Below are 13,416 nucleotides of genomic sequence, written 5' to 3' on the forward strand. Positions count from 1 at the left end.
CCTGCAGCCTCCGTGGATCTGTTCGATGAACAGTATTGGATTACTTTCTTTCGGTCTCAGATTTCTGTGTAGTTTATTGAGTAAACAATTAAAAGCAGGCGTAGCCAATGGCAAACAAAGCGTTACAAAAATTGGATTCTTTAAACAATTTGTTTGTCTTAAATATTTCGTTTAAATAACAGCGCTGTTAAAAGCATTTTGATGTATAAATAACCGCAAACAACAATTATGGTATATATATATAGTTACGCGTAAACATGTAAGGGTAGATGGGATCTGGGAGTCTGGGGGTTGTGTGTGCTAGGGGCAGTCCCCGGTTCCAGGACCGAACTCATAACGAAACATATTAAACAAGACAGACGACAAACGACGGGCCCTCAGCTGATGCGTGTCGAACGAAACGTGAGAGGGTCCAGGATCTGAACCGGAAACGAAGCTCCAGGGCTCAGCCACTGCTAATTGGCAGCCTCGCAGTCCGAGTAGCTGAGCAGGCGCTGGCACAGGATCGTCTTGAACTTGACCGTAAAGCTATCGAATATGACATCGGTGTCCTGCAGCTGTGCGAGCTCCTGGCCGGCGGACGTGGCCGCTTGATTGCTGTCCGCTGCCGCGATGAGCTGCTTGAACTTCTGGTTGAGATTCTGCTCCAGCGTCGAGTTGTTGTTGTTGAAGTAGAACACGTAGGCCAGCTCCAGCAGATAGTAGTCCAGATCGCCCATGAAGAACCGCTCGCACTCCAGCATATCGAACTTGCGCTCCAGGAAGTGCAGACACAGGTGGTAGATGAGGTGCTTCAGATCAGATCTCCTCAGCGGCACATAGCCCGTGTCCTTGCTGAAGTACTCAAACAACTTGAGGGTGCGCTGGGCGGAATCGCAGCTTTGCAGGCACAGCCGGAAGGCCTCCACAAAGCGAAAGTTGAGCATGCAGATACGTATGCGGTACTCATTGCGATTTGGACGGGCGCACTCGCCAATCTTGTCGGGATTATACAATCCGTGAAAGGCGTACAGACAGTAGTGGATGTAGTGGCGCAGCTGCTGCAGCGATGACTCTCCCATTCCCTCGGTGCTCTGCGTATAGGTGCTGCCATCATCATCATCGCGGCCCAGCAACTGCTCTGCATTAGCGGGCAAACCAGAACCCACCGCTTGTTCTGGCAGCGGCACGTAGCTCTGCTCCTCGGGTGAGTAGTCCATATCCAGCGAACTGTGGACGTCGCCCAGCACAGGAGCATTGTAAGAGAAGCTAGCATCGTTCTGACTCAGGTTTTCAAGGCTACTCAGCATGTCGTCCGAGTCCTGACCGGTGGCCGCGTGCTCAGTGCTGCTCTTGTAGTTCGGAGTGCCCACCGAGCAATGCTGATCGAAGCTAATGTTTGCCGGCTGCAAGAAGTGCGGCTGATATGGTGGCATAACCTTTAGGTATCTGACCGGATCCTGGTCCAGTCGAATGCGCGGTCTCGGCAGATTGATCTCCACCGGTGCTTCCACACACTGGCTTTCGAATCGCATCAGTCGCTTAGTCGTGGGAAGGCACACCACCCTCTGACGCATCCTCTCCACACTGGGTCCCAAGTCTCGGCCGCACTGACCGTTCGAGTTGCCGCCAAAGGCACGCACAATGTGATCGGTGGTCATGACCAGCGTGAAATCCGAACCACAATCTACGTACATCGGACGCTCGATGCTGTCGATGGGCGAGGGCTTAAGCACCGCCCTTCGATCTTTGTCCTCGGTGCCGAGTTGGTGTTCCAGGTTCTTGCCCCACGTGTAGAGTGTGCAGCTGGACGAGATCAGGCAGAAGTGAAACAAGCCACTGGAGATCTGAAAAAATGGGATTTCAATTGAAAAAAGCAAGATATTGGTGGACTCTGGATAAAATTACCTGCAGGATTCGTCCTGCCACCTCGCTGGTGTCCACTAGATGGGGCGTCAGGTGCTCCGTGGGATCTGGTTCTGGGACAAGAACTGGCGGAGATGCCACGGAGGCTGGTGGTGGCGCCGCTTTTGCACTCGCCGGTGCAATTGTTTCCGTAGCATCTGATGGCGCAGCCTCGTTGTGCTTGTCCTGGCAATCTTTGGTGTCGCTGGCGGCCTTCGGAGTGGCGCCGGCCACCACCGCCGCATAGGATGTGGTGGGCTCCACCAGAGTGCTGGTACTCGGGATGGGTGCCGGCAGCAGGGTAGCCTCCAGTTGCTTGCTCAACAGCTCCCGCTGCTGATTCTCCTCCATTTTCTGCTTGGCATTGGCGCGGCGCTTGATTTGATTGGCCAGGCGCAAGGCCTGAGGCGAGCTTCCCCAAGTGTACAGACGATCCTGTTCGTCTACAGCTAACTGTGGGGATACAGAATGTAGCTTGGATCCAATTGCTCCCGATTTCCTTAACTTACATTGGTAAAAAATTTGGTGTGTATCAGTCTTAGGCTGCAGCCGCCCACTTCCAGGCGCACTGGCAGGTTCGTCTTTGTGTCGCCGTGGTCACTATTGCCGGTGCCCAGCTGGCCAAAGTGATTGGAGCCGAACACGAAGAGCTCGTTGCCGCAGTAGTTAGCCTCCATGTGGCTGTTGGGTGCTCCACACAGCACCAAGGTGTGCGCATGCCCCAGCGATATTTGTAAAATTTTCTGCAACATTGAAAAGCATTTATGTAGCAAGATAACATATGCAAATGGATTAAATCACGCACCTTAAATTGGAAAAAACTGACTAGTTGTGGAGTAGCTATATTCTCGCAGCTTCCCTGTCCCAGCTGCCCATAGACGCCCCATCTGCAAATGGATCATTAATAACCAAATTATTTAGGCAGGTTTTCAAAACTTACCCCCACATATAGAGCTTCCCATTAGCCACAGCCGCATTATGATATTGACCCGCCTCGAGCATCGTTATGTTCATGCCATCCAACGCGGTCACCAGCATCGGCTGCAAGGCCATCTGCATATGTCGACCTATGCCCAGTTGACAAAGGTTGTTGTTTCCCACGGAATACAGCTGGAAATATTAAAGGCAGTTAATTCTGAACCCATTTGAGATTGTTTTTGGTAAACTTACGCCATTATTAGTTAGAATAAGTGTGTGCTGTCGACCGCACTTGATGGCGTGCACTTGCAAATTGAGCTGGGAGAGGAGATCTAGACTTTTTACGGCGTGCGCAGGCTCAGGTGGCTCTAAAATGAAGGTGTTAATAAATACCAACAGATTATTTGTAGATCATTAAACGAACCTGTTGACTTCTGAGCACTGTAATAACTAGGAATTCCGCTGGAGCCCCAGAAGTAGGCGGTACCATCCACAACACAGGCGCAGTAGGCACATCCAGCTGAGATCGGTTTGAAGCGTGATGATTCAATGGCGAACTAAGGGATTAAAATCGAATGAGACCTGAAGCTTGCTGGGAATATGGCTTAAATACTTGCCTGATTGTCTTCATAGTTGATACGGAAATTCGATAAAGCATTCACAATAGAGTCGTGCTTCACTCGCTGGGATTCCATGTGAATAAGCACTGCCAGATAGGTTTCAATTAGACTCTTGCAAAACTCAAACAACTGCGGATTGTTATCGTTCGACAGCGCGCAGTCACTATTGTGGGATACAATGGGTCTTAGAGCGGGCGAAAAAGGATTCAGTTGCTTCGACAGGCGCTGAGAAATAATAATTAGTAAGTAAATTGTAGAAGATATAGAAGAATTGTCCTTACCTGCAACACACACGGTCTTATGTGATCCAACTTCTCCTGAATGAACGCAAAGTAATCCATGGAAACGTGCGGCAAGTAAGTTATTGTCTCCATAAATATATTCTCGCTCAGATTGTACAGACAGACGTTTAGCTCGTTGTACCATCCAAACTCCTGGGCCACCACGCTGATCAGGGCATTGAAAGTATCCAGGCAAACGCCCCGTATTTTAGCCAGTATAATGGCCGACGAGAAAAGTCCACTTTGGCAGAGAACAATGCTCGTCATGTTAGTGTGATACTTGCTATTGGTCACCAGAAAGTTCCTGCAACAAAATAATAGTTACACAGTGTCCGAAGATAAAGTTCTTGCACCTACCAAAGCGGTATATAGTTTTTATCGTTCACTGCCTTCTCAGCCATCGTGATGAGCAACAAGTTGGCCAAATGGAACTGCGAAGACGGCGACATTTGAAGTGCGCTAATCGACTCGTCCACGCCATAGTGATAGTCGCTGCAGAACACGCCGCTGTTCACATCCTCCTCCTCGTGTTTCTCGGGCAGGATCACACGGACATCCTCCGAGTGCCGATAGGTGATGTCCCCCAAAAAACCCTTGAGCAGCGGATGACCCAAGTACCGGGAGCGCAGCAGATATGTGGACTTCAGGGCCATAGCACTCAGCTGCATTAGAGCGTAGGTGTGTCCGTACATAGCCAGCTTCAAGGCAGTGCGTATCGGTTTCACCCGAGCTTTGTTGTACGTGAGCAGGGCCTGAGTAATCTTCTTTCGCCTGAGCAGGTAATCGCCGGCAAACTCGATGCAATGCTCGAAGGAGAGGTCGAAGGTGTTGCAGAAGTCGCGGCACTGGTTAAACTCGTTCTGCAATGCGGCATCCAGGAACAACTCGAACGGCTCCTTTCTGCAAAAAGTATTTCCAGTTTAGTAAGCGCTTTTAGAGTGCAACATATTGAAAACCTACTTCAGCTGTATGGTGTATACGTTCTTATTGGTGATCACATAGCTTGGATCGTAGTTAATCTTCGGAAACTCGGACTGCATAATCTCCATTTGCCGCAGAGAAAACTCACTGCTGACATCTGCCGTCTCGTAAAACTGGACATAATCCATGGGCGTGTGGATATCTTTCAGCTCAAAAGCCTTGGCCTTCTCCTCTTTGGTAAGCGTCTCCGGTTGGGCGGCGGGATTGCGATACTGTGCCATTTGATATAAATGCAGCACAGTTTCATGCTCGAAGCGGAAGAGACCTAGCTGGGCCAGATTATTAAAGCGCTGCCGAAACCAAAAAAATGTTAATTAGAGATTAAACATCTTTCCAAAATCCATTAACTCACATCTTCGTCGGAGGTATGCAAAGAGGCCATTGCGCTGCTGATCACGGAAACGGCATTAATGGCATTGCTGGGCATGTCACTTTGATCCAGGCTCGAGGTGTTCGTGGTGGTTGCGCTCGTCGACTCGCTCTTCAGGGCGCTCAGCTCCCCCTGATCCAGCTTCTCAATGTCCGCGTCCCGGTTCTCCTTCTCCGTGTTCGCGACCAGCGGGTCGTCCAGCAACGATGCCACCGTGTAGCTGGCCGAATCGCTGCGGCAGTGCAGGTCCACGTAGTGTATGCCATAGAGTATGTTGGAGCTAATGAGTATTTCCTGGGTGTGCTTGGGGATTTTGTAAACGAAGAGCGGCTTCAGGCTGATGTCGATGCTGTGCACGGTCAAGCTGTGACTATTACTGTGAAGGGCGCTCAGCAGGAAGGTGCTGCGCAGGTTCTGTATGTTGTAGAAGGATCCGGAGGTGGTGCCTAGGGGCTCTGGCGTAACCGACGGCGAGTCCATGATTGCAAACGAGCCCATCGTCGAGTCGGGCATAACTGGAACAAAGGGGATGGATTACAATTAGTACCAGTACTTGTGACTGCAAGAATTGAGCTGTTTCTACTTGGTCTGTCAAGTGTGAGAGTTGTGCAAACTCACCACGCAAGCGACGCTTCAAAAGATGCAACAGTTCTCTTAAAACTGCACACCAATAAAAAAAATATAAAATACACAATTAAACGGCATTTAAATTAACAAATATAAACACAATGTAGGCGAGAAAATATGTTAAAATAGGGTGTAGAAAAACGAATAACTTGTTACGTCAGCTTACGCACATTCATCGAACTTTTGCCGCTGATCGGAAAGTCGCATTTTGATGGCCTGCAGCTTCTTTGATCCCAGACTCTTGAGCGAAGCCAGGCGGGCTCTCGTGGCGGGTATAATGCCATCCATGTTGCCCGCTGGCAGCTGTTGCTGCTGGAAGCGGACGCCTCCCTGGTCGCCGGATTGCCTGGCCACTGCCTCACTGTAGGAAGGTGGCGCCGGCGGTGGAGGAACATCTGCAGCGGCAGTCTCTGCGGATGCCGGACCGGCGGACGTTTCTGTGCTGGCTGCTGCTGGACCACTGCATCCGGCATCATCGCTGGACGGAGGCGCGAAAACATCCTCTTCCAGTTGGCTACTGTCCGAGGCCGGATCGGAACTATTGCTTTGCCGGGCGCCTGTCGGCGCACTCTGATGCTTCTCCTGCACTGACATCACGATCTGCCAGGCACCCTCGCGGGTTGTTGGAGAGCTGTCTCCGGGATAGACGTACTTGATTGCCTTTTGCTCCAGCAGAAGTTTGTACTGCTGCTTCAGGGAGGAAGTTATCTGAAAGGCGGTAAATATTTATCATATTTTATCATCTAGAAACATATATTTGTAGGTATGCTAAATCCTTACCAGCATCATAACGCCATCGTAGGCTTTGTCCTTGCAGATAACCAGGCGCATCACAGATCCGTTTTCGATGGCAGTGCTCGCAATCATGGGGCAGTTGGGACTCAGCCCCACAAAGCAGATGGAGCCATCCGAGTAGCCGATAATGGCCCTGTTCTGTCCGCTGTTGGTCTTCCACCAGACGACAGACAAGGGAAAGGGGCAAGTCTTGGACGCCATAAAGGAGGCTGCCATCACCTGGCTATTGCCGGTGGCATCGATCGTCGGCTGCTGCTGCTGCTGCAGTGGCTGCACTGTCTCCTCAGTTCCGCTGTTACGCACCAGCATGTGCTCGGGCAGGTCGTGGCCAAGAGGCTCCTCCTCCTCCTCGCCCTCCTGCACCCTGATCTGCTCAAGATTCTCAGCCAACTGATCCACCGGCTCCGTCGTGGACTCTTCCAGACCGGTGGAGTGATTGGGGCACTTCTTGGAGTTGGGACACTCGTGAGGGCCCACGAAGGGGATGATGTAGGAGGTGACCTGGGTGGTACTGTACAGCGAACAGGCGGCCAGTCCATGGGCCTTGTCCACCAGCGCCAAAGCGGGCACGATGTGTAGTGTGTTGTCGAAACCTGTTGATGGAACAGTGGATAAGTGGAGTTCGAGTAAATGCTTCATTCGATCGTTAAGTCAAAACAAAGGGGAGGCAGCAGAAAATCAATAGTCACACACGCACACATGGGGGCAAAGTAATTTTAGCAGCACCACCACCGCAACCACCCACCCAACACAAAAAAGTGGGTGGTGCTCATACTCCCATGCTCTCGTACTCACATAGCACCAGCAGCCAAACGCCCGCCGGATCGAAGCAGACGTCGTGAATGACGCGGTTGCGGAACCAGGATATCATCTTGACCACCTCCTGGCCGGACGAGGCGCTAATGTAGCGCAGCAGGATCTCGTTTTCTTCGGAAACGAGGCATAGGAACTGCCGCTTTTCGTCCAAGCCCGCTGTCACCGCGGATAGCTTGCAGCTGATGTTGGTGATCAGCGGGCGCAGCTCGAACATGCCCAGCTCCTTGAGCTCCGCCTGCCCCGACATCTCGGGGGGATTGGCGGACGTGGGAGAAGCCAATTTTAAGTTCACAAAATCAGTTCGATGGGAACGAGTCTTTTTCCAATCTGAATGAAAACAAACTAGAGATGGCCGCGTGAGACCTGCGGCCGCTCTGGCAACGCCCCGATCACGCAACGACTTTCCAATTGGAACGCAGTTTCCACAGCTTTTTTGAGGCAACAAATGAATTTAAGAATAGCGCGGCCACCCTCCGCACCGCACAAGCTCGCGAAAAGAAAGCAAACCGCTTTAAGAAGTTCTCCCCGGATTGCCGCAACCGTCCGGCAACGCCACTTGTGCTGCGCACAAGGCTTCACTCTTCAGGCTGTTTAACAGTCCGCCGCGACTTTTCCGCGAAATGATCGGTTTGAATGCGACAGCCACCCTCTTTCACACCCGTTTGGGTGAATTTCACTCGCGGAAAACCTGCGGAAAGCACGAGTCAAAGTGAAAATTCATGCCCGATGGCCAAAGCTGCAGCACTGAAAACATCTGATTGACAAACTGGAAGTGGATCCGGCTGGCAACGCCGTATTCTCAACTCAAATGGTCACACTGCCCCAGTGCATCCCTGCAATCGAAAATAACGGCGGGAATCGGCGGCGTCGCTTGTCTGAATATCTACAACGCAAAATTAATACATAAAAGCGGTTACAAGCAGTTGGACGTATCTTTTAAGTTGGGCATAACTCAGTTGGCGATGGAATCCCGGCTACCGAAACCGTCGGGCATCAAGCGACCTCAGATGCCGGTGAAAACCGTGCTGCCCACAGATCGAATTCGCGCAGGATTAGGATTGGGAGGTGGAGCTGGTGGAGCCGGCGCCTTCAATGCCAACCAGACGTACTGCGGCAACTTACTGCCGCCCCTCTCAAGGGACCTCAACAATCTGCCCCAGGTTCTGGAGCGCCGCGCAGGAGGAGGTGAGTTACGAAGCCGCCTTCCAAAGGACTCTCCACTAATCCTTAATATTTTTCGATAGCACGTGCCGCCTCTCCGGAACCCATGAAGATGGGTAACCGGGCCAAGCTGAGACGCAGTCGTAGTGCCTGTGACATCAACGAACTGCGTGGAAACAAGCGCACTGCTGCTGCTCCTTCGTTGCCCAGCATTCCAAGCAAAGTTTCCCGTCTGGGTGGTGCACTCGCTGCTCCCAGCCAGCGACCAGCGCGTCCTGCGCCCGCCACGTCAACCAGTTCCACAGCTGTCAAAAGACCACCAGTAACGCGTCCTGCTCCTCGAGCTGCCGTGGGAGCAGCCGCGAAAAAACCAGCAGGAACAGCAGCAGCATCTTCCGCAGCAGGCACAGCTGCTGCTACGACCAAGCGTATTGCTCCCTACGACTTCAAAGCCCGCTTCCATGATCTGCTGGAGAAGCACAAGGTGCTTAAGACGAAGTACGAGAAGCAAACAGAGGACATGGGCGAGCTGGAGTCCATGCCCCAGCAGCTGGAGGAGACGCAGAACAAGCTCATCGAGACGGAGAGCTCGCTGAAGAACATCCAGAGCGACAACGAGTGCCTTCAGAGGCAGGTGAAGCAGCATACCGCCAAAATTGATACAATCACCTCGACGCTGGGCAGGACCAAAGAGGAGCTCTCCGAGCTGCAAGCAATACATGAGGTGAGTACTTAATGAAATTAAAACTGAGCTTAAATGTAACAACAATGTGTTGCAGAAAGTAAAAACGGAGCATGCTGCTCTGAGCACAGAAGTGGTCCATCTGCGCCAGCGCACAGAGGAACTGCTGCGCTGCAACGAGCAGCAGGCCGCCGAGCTGGAGATCTGCAAGGAGCAACTCTTCCAGTCGAACATGGAGCGAAAGGAGTTGCACAACACGGTCATGGACCTGCGCGGCAATATCAGGGTCTTTTGTCGAATACGACCGCCGCTAGAGTCGGAGGAGAACCGTATGTGTTGCACCTGGAACTACCACGACGAGTCGACCGTGGAGCTGCAGAGCATTGACCCACAGGCCAAGAGCAAGATGGGCCAGCAGATCTTCTCCTTCGACCAGGTCTTTCACCCGCTCTCCTCGCAGTCGGACATCTTCGAGATGGTCTCGCCGCTCATCCAATCGGCCCTCGATGGCTACAACATCTGCATCTTTGCCTATGGACAGACGGGCAGTGGCAAGACCTACACAATGGACGGCGTGCCGGAGAGTGTGGGAGTCATACCGCGCACGGTGGACCTGCTCTTCGACTCCATCCGGGGATATCGCAATTTGGGCTGGGAGTACGAGATCAAGGCCACCTTCCTGGAGATCTACAACGAGGTGCTTTACGATCTGCTGAGTAACGAGCAGAAGGACATGGAGATTCGTATGGCCAAGAACAACAAGAACGACATCTACGTGTCCAATATAACCGAGGAAACGGTTTTGGATCCCGATCACCTGCGCCATCTCATGCACACGGCCAAAATGAACCGTGCCACCGCCTCGACAGCTGGCAACGAGCGCTCCTCCCGTTCCCATGCTGTTACCAAACTGGAGCTCATCGGGCGCCATGCCGAAAAGCAGGAGATCTCGGTGGGGTCCATAAACCTGGTGGATTTGGCGGGCTCTGAGTCCCCCAAGACAAGCACTCGCATGACCGAGACGAAAAACATTAATCGCTCGCTGTCGGAGCTGACCAACGTAATCCTGGCACTGCTGCAGAAGCAGGACCACATCCCCTACAGGAACTCTAAGCTGACGCACCTACTGATGCCCTCGCTGGGTGGCAACTCGAAAACCCTTATGTTCATCAACGTCTCGCCATTCCAAGACTGTTTCCAAGAGTCCGTAAAGTCGCTGCGCTTCGCGGCCTCCGTAAACTCCTGCAAAATAGCTAAGGCCAAGCGGAATCGATACCTAAATAACTCGGTGGCCAATAGCAGCACACAGAGCAACAACAGCGGCAGTTTTGATAAATAAAAAATACATTTTGATCCCAGTTTTAACAATTTTCAAATTTCTAACCTGTTATTGCTTAATTTATGTGTTTACTTTTAGTGCAAATAAACTAATAAAGTACTGGAATTGAAAGCTATCTTACTTGGCTCCCACTGCCGCCCGCACCTCGGCGGGAATCTTTTCCACCAGCGCGGCATGGTTCTGTCCCAGACTGGCCAGCACTCCCTGGCGATTCACGTGCTCCACATCCGCATTGTAGGCGTAGTGGTCGCCGTTGATGTTGGTGAGGCAGCCGCCCTGGGCCTCCAGAACAGCCTCGGGTGCGCAGGTGTCCCACTTCTTGCATCCCGGCGTGGCGAAAACGTAGGCATGGGCCTTTCCCTCCAGCAGCTGGAGCACTTTGAACCCAGCGCCTCCGACTTTCAGAACTTCTGTGGATGCGAATGCATTGAGCGCTTGCTGGTGCAGGGCATTGGAATGCGAGCGTGTGGTGGTTATGATGAACTGGCCGGCAGGCGCGGGCACCGCCGTGAATCCCCCCGTGCCCAGACCCTTCAGGCCCCAAATGGTGCGACCCATTTCGCCATCGGGCTGCTTGTAGAAGGGCTGATGAATGATGCCGCCCACAGCAGCATCCTTCACAGCTATGCCGATCAGGACGGTCACGTGTTCCACGTGACCTGCGGATGAAAGGAGTAGAGTTGGTATTAAATAAGAACCTATATTAATATCTCTAGATCTCACCCTGTGTATACTCAGCTGTGCCATCCAGGGGATCCACCCAAATCACAAAGTCCTCGGGTTTGACATCCTTCCACTCAGCGGGGCAACTTTGCTGCAGGAATCCCTCATCCAACTCGTTCACCAGCCAGTCGTCGCAAACATTCAGATCGGATCCCCCTTCCTCGCCAATGATCTTAACGGTGGGGAACTTGTTAGCCAAGGAGGCGATGATGCAGCGCTGGGCAGAGCGATCTGCCTCCGTCTGGGGATCGTTCTTGCCCTTGTCCACTATGCCCAGGTCGCCCTTCTTGAGCACGTCGCGGATGATTCCTCCAGCCCGCTTGGCGGTGCTAATCGAGGACGCCATGACGCGCATGATCACCGGAACAGCTGCAGCCATTTTATTCTTTACTTATTTGTTTAGGACGAGGATGTGGGAGATCTTTTCAAGATTGGAATGCGATGTTTTCGCCGCTGCGGAGAAATAAATGCGGTGAAAGTATAACAGCTGATGGAGGCTAGAGAGGAGCAGAGAGCGCATTGCTAGTTACTCCCTCGTCAATGGTTGAAGTTATGGTTAACAAAGAAATATTAAGTATTAGAACTCATATTTTAAGTTTCCTTTTAAGTTGATATTTCTTCATGATATTTACAATTACAAAATTATTTCAGCGGGAATATTTGGATTTTTTATAGCTGTAAATAATCGGAAATGCAATAGTCTGGCAACGCTGCAGCCACACAAGACCTTTGGACCACCCGCGCCCCCGCCGCCCAGAAATCAGTTCATTTCCATCTTGAAGAGGTAAGTTCTTGAAACTCAATGAATTTCTGTAAATTTTTTCAATTTTGTAGACAATTTTGCAGAAAATGGCGCGTGTTTTGGTTGGAGTTAAGCGTGTGATCGACTACGCCGTCAAGGTGAGTTTGAAATGCAGCCTGTTGCGCATCTTGTACCTTCTATTCTTTTATCACTTGTTGCGCTTCGTTTTGCGTAATCGCCTAAATTAAGCGGCAATTAAACTAATTCCGATTGTAATTCCCATGTCCAGGTGCGCGTCAAGCCCGACAAGACCGGCGTGGTCACCCAGGGCGTGAAGCACTCGATGAATCCCTTCGACGAGATCGCCGTGGAGGAGGCGGTGAAGCTGAAGGAGAAGAAGCTGGCCGAGGAGGTGATCGCCGTCTCCGTGGGCCCTGCCCAGTCGCAGGAGGTGATCCGCACCGCCCTGGCCATGGGCGCCGATCGCGGCGTACACGTGGAGATCCCAGCCGCCGAGTACGAGCTCCTGCAGCCCATCCACGTGTCCAAGATCCTGGCCAAGTTGGCTCTGGACGAAAAAGCCGACCTGGTGATCCTTGGCAAGCAGGCCATCGACGACGACGCCAACCAGACGGCACAGATGACCGCCGCCGTGCTCGACTGGCCGCAGGGCACCTTCTGCAACAAGATCGAGAAGACGGACGCCGGTCTGACCATCACCCGTGAGATTGACGGCGGTCTGGAGACGATCAAGACCAAGACCCCGGCTGTGCTGAGCGCCGATCTGCGGCTGAACACTCCTCGCTACGCCACGTTGCCGAACATCATGAAGGCCAAGAAGAAGCCCCTGAAGAAGGTGACGGCCAAGGATCTCGGCGTGGACACCTCGCCCCGCATCGAGGTCATCTCCGTGGAGGATCCTCCAGTGCGCCAGGCCGGTGCCACTGTCGCTGACGTGGATGCTCTGGTGGCCAAGCTGAAGGAGGGCGGCCACTTCTAGATGTACCTCAACTAGTAAATTGTGAGCGCAAATTCTACGTTTTTATTTAGTCGAAAGTTATCAGAAACGTGCATTTATCTAGCCGGAGAGTCGGATTTGCTGACAGGCTTTAAATTTCTATGAATTCAACCCAACCCCGTGTGCTTTAAGTGAAATCTAAATTGGAATTCATTCTCGTTGTGTCCAGCTCTAAGAATAAAGTGATTGTAAGCTCTGAAATCGTACGTTCAGGGTCAGCCAATGGCTGGACTCGTCTATTTTTTGTCTCTCCGGATGATGCCTTTTCAGGAAATCCCGCTCAACTTGACGCCCAAATCAGGCGACAGGGTCAACAGCCAATGGTCATTGATTTTTCATTGTTTTCAATCGGATTTATTAGCGGTTAACTTGAAAGGAGAACATTTGCTATCGTGTATTATATAAGAGTACAAATGGCATAGAGATAGTATATGTTGTTCACGAAATGCTCAACTACAG

The 13,416-nt window shown here is 51.9% G+C and overlaps 4 protein-coding genes across 6 annotated transcripts; 2 read left to right on the forward strand and 2 right to left on the reverse strand.

The window, feature by feature from the left end:
• Window positions 1-56: 56 nt before the first annotated feature.
• Window positions 57-8,104, reverse strand: LOC120453115. Its single transcript, XM_039637653.2, has 15 exons — window positions 7,272-8,104; window positions 6,462-7,069; window positions 5,852-6,389; window positions 5,037-5,569; window positions 4,664-4,974; window positions 4,061-4,603; window positions 3,704-4,007; window positions 3,420-3,647; window positions 3,227-3,359; window positions 3,055-3,170; window positions 2,825-2,994; window positions 2,690-2,771; window positions 2,394-2,627; window positions 1,888-2,337; window positions 57-1,826 (listed from the first exon to the last, which is right to left on the reverse strand). Exons 1-15 carry the CDS (start codon window positions 7,537-7,539, stop codon window positions 456-458), a joined length of 5,889 nt encoding a protein of 1,962 aa, XP_039493587.1. The 5' UTR covers window positions 7,540-8,104; the 3' UTR covers window positions 57-455.
• Window positions 8,105-8,110: 6 nt separating this feature from the next.
• Window positions 8,111-10,589, forward strand: LOC120453119 (protein claret segregational). The gene is made up of 3 exons (XM_039637663.2): window positions 8,111-8,477; window positions 8,537-9,177; window positions 9,233-10,589. Exons 1-3 carry the CDS (start codon window positions 8,255-8,257, stop codon window positions 10,472-10,474), a joined length of 2,106 nt encoding a protein of 701 aa, XP_039493597.1. The 5' UTR covers window positions 8,111-8,254; the 3' UTR covers window positions 10,475-10,589.
• Window positions 10,489-11,767, reverse strand: LOC120453126 (3'(2'),5'-bisphosphate nucleotidase 1). The gene is made up of 2 exons (XM_039637673.2): window positions 11,198-11,767; window positions 10,489-11,133 (listed from the first exon to the last, which is right to left on the reverse strand). The coding sequence occupies exons 1-2, from the start codon at window positions 11,574-11,576 to the stop codon at window positions 10,592-10,594; spliced, it is 921 nt and encodes a 306-aa protein (XP_039493607.1). The 5' UTR covers window positions 11,577-11,767; the 3' UTR covers window positions 10,489-10,591.
• Window positions 11,768-11,889: 122 nt separating this feature from the next.
• Window positions 11,890-13,163, forward strand: LOC120453128 (electron transfer flavoprotein subunit beta). Of its 3 annotated transcripts, XM_039637677.1 has the most exons (4): window positions 11,890-11,981; window positions 12,044-12,097; window positions 12,229-12,960; window positions 13,022-13,163. In XM_039637677.1, exons 2-3 carry the CDS (start codon window positions 12,047-12,049, stop codon window positions 12,937-12,939), a joined length of 762 nt encoding a protein of 253 aa, XP_039493611.1. In that variant the 5' UTR covers window positions 11,890-11,981; window positions 12,044-12,046; the 3' UTR covers window positions 12,940-12,960; window positions 13,022-13,163. The 3 variants fall into 3 exon arrangements, with proteins under 3 accessions (XP_039493611.1, XP_039493609.1, XP_039493610.1); XM_039637675.1 differs by having other exon boundaries at window positions 12,229-13,163; XM_039637676.1 differs by having other exon boundaries at window positions 11,915-11,981; window positions 12,032-12,097; window positions 12,229-13,163.
• Window positions 13,164-13,416: the final 253 nt, after the last annotated feature.

Source organism: Drosophila santomea, chromosome 3R (genome assembly GCF_016746245.2).
Source record: "Drosophila santomea strain STO CAGO 1482 chromosome 3R, Prin_Dsan_1.1, whole genome shotgun sequence".
In the NCBI taxonomy this organism is placed as follows: Eukaryota; Metazoa; Arthropoda; class Insecta; order Diptera; family Drosophilidae; genus Drosophila; species Drosophila santomea.